The 12,489-nt window shown below is 42.6% G+C and overlaps 1 protein-coding gene across 9 annotated transcripts in view; it reads right to left on the bottom strand.

The window, feature by feature from the left end:
* The window catches only part of PPP1R13B (protein phosphatase 1 regulatory subunit 13B), a 139,283-nt gene that overhangs the window by 58,500 nt on the left and 68,294 nt on the right, over positions 1-12,489 (bottom strand). For all 9 annotated transcript variants that reach the window (XM_073349755.2, XM_073349756.2, XM_073349758.2 and 6 more), the window contains one exon: positions 7,865-7,932. In XM_073349755.2, coding sequence (XP_073205856.1) covers positions 7,865-7,932 — 68 coding nt within the window. Of the gene's footprint in view, positions 1-7,864; positions 7,933-12,489 lie in introns of those variants that run through there.

The raw sequence follows: 12,489 nt of genomic DNA on the forward strand, positions 1-12,489 counted from the left end.
AGTCTGCCTGAGTGCGCGCATCCCGCAGCCCCCTCAGTTCCTTCTCTACCGTGGAGACCTCAGAATAGTACTCTAAAGTAGAGGGGAGGAGGGCGGGTAGTGGAGCATCCACAGGGACACGCATCTCGAAGAACCTCAGTTACAGCAACATGAGTAACTTTCTCTTCTTCTTCGACTGCTGTCCCTGTGGTTGTTCCACTCCAGGTGAATGTGAAGCAGTACCCACTAAGCTGGTAGGACTTTGGAGTTGTGGCAGTGAGTACTGTAGACAGTACTGTATGGCCTACTGTGGTGTCTGCCGTGGTATCCTGCGTGACAGCACAGTGTTTAGTAAATGTGTGATCAAATGACCACATGGCCACCTTACAGATATCAGGAATGGGTACATTACGGAGGAAGGCAACGGATGTTGACATGACTCAAGTAGAAGGAGTTCTGATGCCTTGAGGCAGTTGAGCATTCTGAATGCAGTAACAGGATCTGATGCAGTCGGAGATCCATTTGGAAAGTAGTTGTTTAGAAATTGCTGCACCCTTTGATCTCTTGGTGGAGACAAATAATCGCGAGGATTTACGAAATGGTTTAGTCCTGTCTAAGTAGAAGGTAATTGCTTGTCTGACGTCGAAGGTGTGCAGAGTCACTTCATGTGGAGTCTCATGAGGTTTGGGTTAGAATGTAGGTAAGTATATTGATTGGTGAAGGTGGACACCACCTAAGGGAGAAATTTAGGGTGTGGTAGCAAGGTAACTCTGTCTTTAGAGAAGGTTGTGTAGGGAGGGTAGGCCATCAGGGAGCTTATTTCCCCTACCCTCCTTGCTGATGTTATAGCAACCAAGAAAGCTACCTTCATGGACATATGAAGAAGAGATGAGGTAGCTAAGGGCTCGAATGGAGGTTTCATAAGACCGCAAAGAACGAGATTGAGATTCCATGCAGCTGCCGATGGATAAATCTTGGGGTAGAGATTTTGTAGGCCCATGAGGAAGCGTTTTATGGTGGGTGGGCAAAGAGTGAATAGCCATTTAACAAATCATGGAAGGTGTTAAGGGCCGCTAGGTGTACCCTGATAGAGCTGAGCAAGAGTCTGTCCTGTTTTAGTTTCAGAAGGTAGTCTAGGATATTAGGGAGGGTCATGGTATGGGGTGATAAGTGTTTGACCACCACAGGGAAAAGCGCTTCCACTTCTGCAGGTAAGTTTTACGAGTGGAGTCTTTTCCACTATGCAGGAGGACATATCAGACTTGCTCAGAACAGGCTAATTCGTGGGTCTGGAGCCATGAAGGAACCATGCTGTCAGGAGGAGTTTCTGGAGCTGAGGGTGAAGAATTCGTCCATTGTCCTGAAAAAGCAGATCTGGTCTGTTGGGGAGAGTCCATGGAGGATGGGCGGACATGTGGAGCAGGTAAGGATACCATGTCTGTCTCAGCCAAGCTAGGGCAATGAGTATGACCTGAGCCTTGTCATCTCTGATCTTCTGCAGGACCCTCTGTATCAGAAGGATTGGTGGAAAGGCGTACATGAGAGAGTTGTTCCACAGGATGAGGAACGCACCTCCTAGGGATGCGGTCCCGACTCCCGCTCTGGAGCAAAATAGGTGACATTTGCAACTCTGGGTTGTGGCAAAGAGGTCTATTGACAGGATGCCCCATTGGGAGAAGATCTGTTGTAGTATCGTGGGGTGCAATTCCCACTTGTGTTCTTTGGAGAAGTGTCTGCTGAATGTATTGGCGGTAGTGGTGTGATAGCCGGGTAGGTACAACGCAATAATTTGTATGTTGTGTAGTATGCACCAAATTCCATAATCGGATGGCCTCCATGCATAGGGAGAGTGATTGTGCTTCCCCCTGTCTGTTGATGTAAAACATACATGCTATATTGTCCGTTAGGACCCGGATAGATTTGTTCTTTATGAAGGGAAGAAAGTGAAGGCAGGCTTGTCTCACTGCTCTGAGCTCTAGGAGGATTATGTGTAGACGCATATCTGGCATGGATCACCGGCCTTGTGCTGTGTGTCCCCCCAGATGCGCTCCCCAACCGACCAGGGAAGCATCCATGGTGAGCATGAGCATAGGGGATTGTTGTTGGAAGGGAACTCCCATGCAAAGGTTCTCTGGTCTTATCCACCATTGCAGGGAAGCTAGTACGTTCGCTGGAAGAGTCAGCAGCATGCAGAGGCTGTGCCTGCTGGGTTTGTAGTTTGAGTTGAGCCAACCCTGAAGACATTTCATGTGCAGCCTGGCGTACTGGACCACAAAGGTGGTGGCTGCCATGTGGCTAAGGAGCGGTAGGCAAATTCTTGCCTGTATCCTGGGATGAACAGAGAGCATGCATACGAGGTATAGGATAGTGAGGAATCTGTTGTGTGGTAGTGAGGCTCTGGTTCGAATTGAGTTCAGGTGAGCTCCAATGAATTCATTCAATCTGCTGTGTAGGCGTCAGGGTAGATTTTTGGACATTTATTTGCAGGCCGAGGCTGTCGAAGAGGGAGATGGCGAAATGGGTAGCTTGTAGCATCTTGTCGTATGAGTTGCTCTTGATGAGGCAATCGTCTAGGTAGGGGAAAAGTATGATCCCGTATCTGCGGAGGTGGGCCACGACTACGGCTAGGGACTTGGAGAATACTCTCGGTGTTGTGGAGAGTCCAAAAGGGAGTACGCTGTTTTGGAAATTGTCGTGTCCAATTATGAACCACAGGAAGCATCTGTGGGCTGGATGAATGGATATATGAAAATAGGTATCCTGTAGGTCGAGGGCTGTGAACCAGTCCCCGCTCAGGTATTATTGTGCCCAGTGTGACCATTTTGAATTTCTGTACTCTTACGAATTTGTTCAGTCAGCGTAGGTCTAGTATAGGCCTCCATCCCCTGGTCTTTTTCTGGGTCAGAAAGTAGTGGGAGTAGAGCACTTTTCCTTGATGTTGTGTCAGCACAGGTTCCACTGCACCTATCCATAGAAGGTGATCCACTTCTGCAAAGTAGGTGCTCATGAGAGGGGTCCCTGAAGAGGGATGGGGAAGGGATAGTTCAGTCTGGTTACTCTATTTCTAGGACCCAACAGTCCTGCGTAATCTGCTGCCAGGCATAGTGGAAAACCTGGAGGTGGTGGCCAAATGGGTAAGTAGGCAGTGGAGTCAAGGAGTCGTCATGCAGACCCTCGACCAACGCTTCAAGATTGTTGTTTATTTCCCGATGGGTGGGAGGTAGCTGTTTGTGCTCGTTTTGTCTGCACCTAGGAGGTCTAGGGCAATTCCTGGGTATATCGTATGGTCTGTTCTGAGGCTAGTGATACTGTTGTGTGCGTGGCCTCTGGTAAGGTTGATACTGTTGTTTTCTGGGAAGGGATGAGTAAATGTCCAGGGTGCGCAGGGTCGCTCTAGAGCCTTTCATGGTGTGAAGGACTTCGTCAGTTTTCTTGGAAAAAAGTTTGCCTTTGTCAAAGGGGAGGTCCTCCACTTTGGTCTGCAAGTCTTTGGGGATACTTGATGCAGACACCCAGGAAGATCTGCGCATAACCACAGCAGTCGCAGTAGTGAGAGCAGCAGTATCCATCATGTCCAGAGATGCATGTAGGGCCGTTCTGGAAACAAACTGGCCCTTGACAAGGACTGACTTAAAGTCTGCTCTCCTGTCCTCTGGAATATGGGAAGTAAAATCAAAGTTTATTGTAGTTATCAAAATCATTGCTTGCAAGTAGGGCGGAATAGTTTGCAATTCTGAATTGCAGAGTGGAGGAGGTATAAACATTGCAGCCAAAGGTGTCAAGACATTTGAGGTCCTTGTCTTGCTGGGTGGGCCGGTAGTGCAGCTGTTTCATCCTCTGAGTCACTGCATCCACTACCAGAGAATTTGGTTGTGGATGAGAAAATAAGAAGTCTACGGCCTTAGCAGGAACATAATATTTGCGTTCAGCCTTTTTGCAAGTTGGTAAGATAGAGGCTGGGGTCTGCCAGAGTGTGTCAGCTGGTTCTAGGAGAGCTTCATTTATGGGAAGAGCAATCTCTGAGGGTGCAGAGGTGGTTGTAGGATTTTGAGGAGTTTGTGTTGTGTCTCCTGGACCTGCTCTAAAGGGTTGTCTTGGCTGAGTGTCACCCTCTTGAAAAGTTCCTGGAACTGTTTGAGGTCGTCCACGTTCTGTGGAGGCAGAGGCATGAGGGCTCTGTCTGGAGCTGATGGAGAGTTAGGAGTCAGCGAATCAGGGTATAGTTCCTGGCCCTCCTCTTCAGAGGGGAGTTCAGGCAGTCTAGAAGTAGATGGAGGCACAGAAGGAGCTTGTGGTCTGGTGGAAGAAGCATGAAGGTGAGTGGCAGTAGGAGCTGGCCAAGGGTACCAGTGAGGCCAAGGCATTGGGTAGGAAAAGTCAGGTGCCGCCCACAGGGAGGGCGAAGTAGGGAAACTGAGGCTGGTGGTTGTTAATCGTGATCTGAGGCGTAAAAGGTTCCGGTGGAGGAGGAGAGGCAGGTGAGGAGAACTCCTGCTGTTGCTGCATATCAGGCTCGCTGTCAATAAAGGTAGCCAGGTCAGGTGGAGAGAGCAGCTGGTCAAAGAGTGAGCACTGTGTGTCCAGCAGTGGAGAGTTAGGCTCAGGTGCCACTGAAAGATCATCTTGACTTAAAAAGAAAAGGAGTACTTGTGGCACCTTAGAGACTAACCAATTTATTAGAGCATAAGCTTTCGTGAGCTACAGCTCACTTCCTCAGATGCATATTGTGGAAACTGCAGCAGGCTTTATATATACACAGAGAATATGAAACAATACCTCCTCCCACCCCACTGTCCTGCTGGTAATAGCTTATCTAAAGTGATCATCAGGGGAACTGTTGTTGCTGTTCCCTAGGATCTGAGTCTGCTGCAAGCGATCTGTGCTCAGAGACGTGCACAGACTTTTGCTTGGCTTTTCCCAGTGCTGCAGGTCTCTTGTATGCACCCTGTGGGAGGTCTGCTGCTGTCACGTGAGCAGCAGGCAGGCTCAGTGCCGACGTTCTTATCAGCACCAGAGTAGAGCGCACTGTTGGCACTGGGTCTATTTTTGGTGCTGAAGGGGTCGGTGCCAAGGAGATCTTCCCTGCACGGGAAGTCGGGTCCCTGTCTCTACGTTCCATGAGAGCCATGGCTGAGGTGGCAGGATGGTTGGAGGTGCCTGACTTCGGCACTGACAGCTCTGAGGGTAAGGATCTCGCAGGAGACCCTTTACCCTTATGAAAGTCTTTGCTTGGAAACAGTTGGGCTTCTTGCCTCTCTGCCTGAGAGGGTGAAGCCATGCTCCCAATTGGTTCGGACCTGGCCGGGGAGCGTGGGGTAGAGGGTTTGACAGTGTCAGTCTCCAGTGGCTTCTCATGCAGAAATTTCTGCAGCCGCATTTTCAGCCGCAGGTCCCTGTCATGACGAGCCCTGGTTTTGAGGCTCATGCAGTGGACACACTTAGCAGGGCCATGTGTCTTGCCGAGGCACTTCACATAATGTGAGTGTCCATCGGACCTTGGCATAAAGTCCTTACAGGAAGCACATTTCTTAAATCCTGAATCCCCTGGCATTATTGAGCTTGGAGTGCCAGGGAAGAGTGTCTCCGCGGAAGACAAACTTAAGGAAAAAAAGGGTGGGGTTTTTTTTTTGTTTGTTTGTTTTTTAAACTAAGTAACTATTCTAAGGGAAGAGAAACAACTGGGATGTTACTAACTATTTCTATACTATTTGTAATTGTTTCCTTCAGAGACTAGGGAAGAGGATCAGCACTGCCCCGAGTCCCGTCTTCAGTCAAGGACGGTTGAGAAGGAACTGAGGGGGGCGCGCACTCAGGCAGACTAACAAGACCACGAGACAGCAGCTGAGCATGTGCATTACAACCAGGCACAGCTACCGAAGATCTCCGATCAACAGCGCCAGGACCCACTGTCACCTGGAGTGGAGCACCCACAGGGACAGCACTCGAAGAAGAGCTATTTAAGCTGAAGGACAATGTTGACACAAACACATTTGGACATAAACTGCCTATGAATAAATTTAGGCTGGAAATTAGAAGAATGTTTCTAACCATCAACAGAGTGAGGTTCTGGACCAACCTTCCAATTGCAGTAATGGAAGCAAACTCCCTGTCCAATTTTGATGGAGCCTGATAAACTTATGAATTGGATTATATGACATGGGTTGCCTGTGGCAATATAGGACTGGACTTGACGATCCAGAAGGTCCTTTCCAGTCCTATGTACCAGTGATTTCAGGTCCCAGGTTTGGGTTTTTTAGGCTTGGCGGTCAGAAAAGCGTTTTTACTTGTAAAGAGGAAGTTTAAATGTGGAAATAACTGAAACACAACAAACAGGGAATCTCCACAATGCTATTTATGTGAGAGAGAACCTTCAAACTTCGAAGTTTTACTAAGTTAAACACAGGAATAAAACAAAAAAAAACACAATCTGCTATTACAAAGCATAAAACAATATAAATAGAAGTGGCTGTGAAATACGGCATGTCGAAACTTTCAGCTAGCAGGAAAACGCAACCTACTTCACCGCTGTCTAAAAAGGTACCTAATCCATAGATATATGGTTTAATTTTGACAGGCCTTTAACATGATTGCTAAATCAGGAACCAGCAGTAGAGAAGCAGTTCATGTAAGATGATGTTTGGCTAAGTGGTGCTGAGGGACACCACTGTCTCAAAGTAATCTGGAAAAAAGAACAGGAGTACTTGTGACACCTTAGAGACTAACAAGTCTATTAGAACATAAGCTTTCGTGGACTACAGCCCACTTCATCGGATGCATGGAATGGAACATATAGACAGACAGACAAAGATGGAAGTTGCCAAACTGTAAGAGGCTAATGAATTAAGATGAGCTATTATCAGCAGGAGAAAAAAAAAACACTTTTGTAGTGATAATCAAGATGGCCCAACTAAACAGTTGACAAGAAGGTGTGAGCATACTTAACATGGGGAAATAGATTCAATGTGTAATGACCCAGCCACTCCCAGTCTCTATTCAAACCCAAATTAATGGTATCTAGTTTGCATATTAATTCAAGCTCAGCAGTTTCTCGTTGGAGTCTGTTTTTGAAGATTTTCTGTTGCAAAATTGCCACCCTTAAGTCTTTTACTGAGTGGCCAGAGAGGTTTGAAGTGTTCTCCTACCAGTTTTTGAATGTTATGATTCCTGATGTCAGATTTGTGATCATTTATTCTTTTGCGTAGAGACTGTCCAGTTTGGCCAATGTACATGGCAGAGGGGCATTGCTGGCACATGATGGCATATATCACATTGGTAGATGTGCAGGTGAATGAGCCCCTGATGGCATGGCTAATGTGATTAGATCCTATGATGGTGTCACTTGAATAAATATGTGGACAGAGTTGGCATCAGGCTTTGTTGCAAGGATAGGTTCCTGGGTTAGTGTTTTTGTTGTGTGGTATGTGGTTGCTGGAGAGTATTTGCTTCAGGTTTGCAAATAAAGCTAATGCTCTAATAAATTTGTTAGTCTCTAAGGTGCCACAAGTACTCCTGTTCTTTTTGCGGATACAGACTAACACGGCTGCTACTCTGAAAATAGTAATCTGGGTGGTTCTTTATCAAACAGGCAGGGGAGGAGAGGCGGGAAACCAAAAGGACACAATCAGCAGTTGGCAGGACATTAGGCTGCTTTTGAGGGACTGAGGAGAAGATTAAACTTTCTGGAGGACAAGCTATTCTCTATGTTCTAAGAGTTAAACTGTACTCTCCCATTCCCTTTCAAAAATACAATATTGAATCTTAAGCTTCAGGATATTTCTTGCAGTTCCCAGCTATAAGAGATGAATTTAACAGATGGTGTTAAATTTGAAAATAATGGCAATTTTCAAAAAAAAAGAACACACTGTATTTATCATTTGTTACATACCCCATTCTCTGTACGTTTCTCCACAGGTATATTTATTCCATTTCTTTGATTTTGGGTCTGATGCCCACCTAAAAATAAAGTATCAATCTTATTAGCAAGGGGTATTTTTTTGGTTTTTTTTAATTCAGACAGTTTTCGCTGCAAAACTACAATGTATCTGTACAAATTACAATCACTCTTTAACAAATCAGCTTTTTGTAAGTTTAATTTCCTTCCTTACAAACTACAACAACTATATATTTGTCATTTGGTAAAAAAAAGTTCAAAAGCAATTAAATTGTTAGATTATTAAGGGTTTTTCTTCTTCTTTTGGGAGACGAGGGAGCAGGTGTTTTTGTTTTTAATACAACGGGTAGTTAATCAAGTTTACTTGAAGCTCAGCCAAACAGCACCGAGCTTTTTTCACAACAATACTGAAGGGATTTGTAAAATTAAGAATTACTTAAAATATTCTTTCTAATCCTCTACAAACCACTCCATATGTATCAATATTTATTACAGTATCAAGTTTTTTGTTTTGTTTGTGTTTTTACAATAATATTCCAATGCCTTTAAAAAGAGGCAACAAATTTCTCAACAGAAGTTCAGCACTTCAGGAACTATTTGACAAGACAGGTTTATCAAAAGAATAGATTGACTGCTTTAGTTGTTGCCAATATTCATTTTAACATGGAACTATTCCTCTTGGTTATGAGCACATAAAAGTTTCCTTTTATCTGTAATGTCAATTCTGCCAATTCCTACTGTATCAATACAAACCTTTGGCATTAGGTTACTCTTTTTAGATCGCAGAGTCCGCAAAAGTAGAAAAGGTTGACTTCATGGCCCGCCTGTATTAAGATCTGTAATATGCGGCTCTATATTTTTCTGCCTCAAACAAGTTTTGTTGCCACAAACATCCAAGAAATAGTGTTACTTAAGTCAGTGAACTGAGCATCATATTGTCACAGTTTGACTGCTAAAGCCTCATATTTCTGTACCCACAAGAAACAATAGTTCTGGCTGAGTACATTGCAAATGTATATATTAGAGGCCGTTTCCCAGATGCCTTCCAAAGTTCCTTAAAGCTTGATTAATCTTACCATGGTTGATTTAGAAGCCTTGCATGCCTGATTTAGAAAGGACAAGCATGTTTTCCATGTACATAAAACTCCAGGCCATGTTTAAAACATATTTAATACATATACATTTATATTGCACTTTAATCACAGAGGATGGTTAAGCACTTCACAGTTTATACAAATCAGTATGTATCGACATCCCTTCATGCACTACTGGACTTCACCTAGTCAAAAAACAAGGAGCCATTCTGCACCACTATATTCTACAGCTTTCAAGAGAGGTAGTGGGGAATCCCTTATTCCACTGAAACTATAGAAATAATTTTGGTGGACAGGGTATGTTTTTTGGAACTTGGCTATGGCATCAAATCCACCATCTTTCTCTTGTGAATAGAAACACAGAATTAATTTCTATGACCTCAAATGGTCAGTACCTCAATTTTAAGTCTAATCATGACTCATATGTAGAGCAATATCCCTTAGTACATAAGGTAAAAGTTAATGTAGGAACTAAACCTGGGCCGCTTTTAGTAATCTAAATCATCATCTATGCCTCACCGTTGTAAAACTAATGAGTCAAAAAATAATACTTTTAGAAAACTTTACTTATGGAACAACCCAAGAAAGGTTCAAAAGGAGAATTAATTAAAGCAATCAAGACTAAGGGCCTGGCTACACACGAAACTTCAAAGCGCTGCCACGGGATTAGTGAAGGGATTATTTTACAGGGGATTAGTTTTACACTGGCGCTTTACAGTGCTGTAACTTGCTGTGCTCGGGGGGGGGGGGGGGGGGTGTTCACACCCCTGAGAGAGACAGTTGCAGCGCTGTAAAGTATCAGAGTAGCCATAGCCTTAGCTGAGACATAAGAAACAAAAGTTACTTGTTAGAGATGGTCAAATTAACTGAATTGAGTCAAAACAGCCTGAGCATACCAGTAGGCATCTCAACTGGTGATTCCTTCATAGCCTTCAGACAGATTAACTGAGCATGACAAAGTGAGTACATATACAAGTATAATCTCAAAGTTTTCTTGTAAATTAACTATCATCTATCTCTGTTTGATTAGAGAAAACAGATTCTATTACCTACACCAATCCCTTAAGGCTCTCCTGATTTAATACTACACTCCTTGATAGAAAGCTTCTTTCTAAAAGTCAAGTAGACCATAGCGTTTTCATGACAGAAATTGCTATTCCATTTTTGTTTTAATTATAGCTACATGAAGAGTAGAAGAGTCTGTCAGGGATACTTTGCAAAATAGATTTTCCTCTCTCTCGGATCAAAGTCATTTGCTTGGAGATGCACAGTGCCCTCTTTCAGGGAAGTAAAACAAGGGACCTTGCCTTTAATATAAAAACTGCTTTAAGCCTTGCATACCCATCAGCATTTCTGGATCAGTATCAAAAGGAACAAAAAACTGCTTTATGAAATAAAGCAAACCATTTTTTTTTGTTAAGCTGTCCTCATAAGAGGCAAGTCTAATTGTTTCCCACTTCTCCTCTGTCTTTTGATATGTGGTACTTATGCTCTGTTGTAATGACAGAAAAAGCATTCAGCATTTTAACTAGTTCTGGAGTGAAAAACATTTAAAACTCATTTATGTCATTTCTGGCACCAAAGCATGCAAGTCACAGGGAGGAGGACTAATGTCCATAACTATTCTGATCAGATTTTCTGCCAAAAGAGTGAAAAAAATTAAGGTAAATATATTTATCATAATAATGGTTACATTTTATATTAGAAAAGCAAAAGTGAAAAGTGAATGCCTAGGAATCCCCTTTATCAGTTTTAAAGGAGACAAATGATTTCAGCAGCTAACCTGTAACTGTACAGTAAAAAAGAGTAGAAGAAAGTGAGAAATTTGTGCAAGATACAATTACGTAGAAAAGGCAAGAGAACACAAGTTAATTGTCTCAAGGATTATTGGAAGAAGAAGTGTACTTCTCCAGCTAGGCTACTACTGTAAAATTGTGAATAGTCAAGTGAAGCAAAATAAAGAGCCGAGGCAGCCGGTCACTAGGAGCTGCTGCACCTGAACCTGATCAATAATTCCACGGCTATTAGCCACACTAGGTACTATAGTGTGTAGCTGATACTGCATGTTGCAGTACTGCCTGTTGCCCTTAATAGACACCTGGTCCACTCTTGGAAGCTCCAGCAGCCATTGGTGCCTCACCCCAACTTGAAGTCATTTTCATCATATACAGGGTTTACAGTTTGGTTCAATGGCACCCCCACTGCATAAATTGTTCCAGCACCCCTGCCAGTGGCTACAGGGTATCTGGCTATTACCAGGAAACTCCTGAAGGGAATAGTTCAGAGAGGGGCATTCATGACTGGAAAGATATTTATGGCAGGGATTCTCAAACTTTTTGATCACATGAGTCACTTCTTACAGAGTGTATTGGGGACACACCTCCCCTTTCCACCACAGTTGCATAATATCCTTATGGGAACTACAGTAATTTCTTACATGGAGAAATATTAGGAAAGTAATGAATTTTTAGGAGTCTTGGAATGGGGTTTAGCAGAAAAAGGATGCTGAATTTATATACAGAGTTTATTTTAAGCAATAATACTGGTTTTAAAGCCAAGTTTAATGCATGCTTGAATAACTGAATGTTGGCAGTTTTCTAGCTTTATTTTATTAAAATTCTCTCTCAAAAACAAATGATGTCACTTTCCAGTGGAATTCTGATTTTTTTTGTTCTAGTTCTCCGCTTCGCTGCCCTCACCCCTAAATGACCTCTCTCTCGAGTTTTGGATTACCACTGTTAATGGATGGCATAATACAAAAAAGAATTCCCAGGATATATTTTGGAATAAAATGAATAATTCTGAATTTGTGACAAATTGAAATAATACATTTAGAAAATGAAAATTAATTTTACAAGACATTTCCAATCTAAATGTTGCAAAAAGTTATCACACTCAGTCATTAAAATTTTAAGTAGAAAAACAAAAGCATTTAAAATGTCACCGAATTCTAATCTGTGACTAACAAATTCCTATACCAGATGAAAGTGTTCAAAGTCCAGAGTTTTTGGTTTTTTTAATTAGTCAGGAGTGCCAAACATAACATTTAACACATTAACTGAATAAATATATCACAGAAGAAAAATAAATCAATGGATATTCAATAATTCCTATATGAATGCTATTCTTATATACTGCAGGAATGGGAAGGGGAGCCTTTTTAATGTAACAGTCAGTTTCATCCTATGGAAAAAAAGAGGACATATATTTTTTCTTGATTTCTTATATTTAGCATGAGGGGCACGTATACTATTTCATACTCAAACAGCACATAAGTGAGGGGAAGATAATATTTCCTGGTAAACACTTTCAAAGCCATGGTCAAATAAGCCTTTTGGCAACACATTTTATAAAATTATACAATGTGCATCAATAAAGTGTATGAATAATTATGTATTATATTAGGCTAATACAGTGTTGTGGCAGATATGGCAATTTCCTGCAATATCTTGAACATACTTTACTGAATTAAGTTAAACCTTCATTGTATTAAAAATGCAAATGTTTACATATTATATGGGGATT

Source organism: Lepidochelys kempii, chromosome 6 (genome assembly GCF_965140285.1).
Source record: "Lepidochelys kempii isolate rLepKem1 chromosome 6, rLepKem1.hap1, whole genome shotgun sequence".
Classification (NCBI taxonomy): Eukaryota; Metazoa; Chordata; order Testudines; family Cheloniidae; genus Lepidochelys; species Lepidochelys kempii.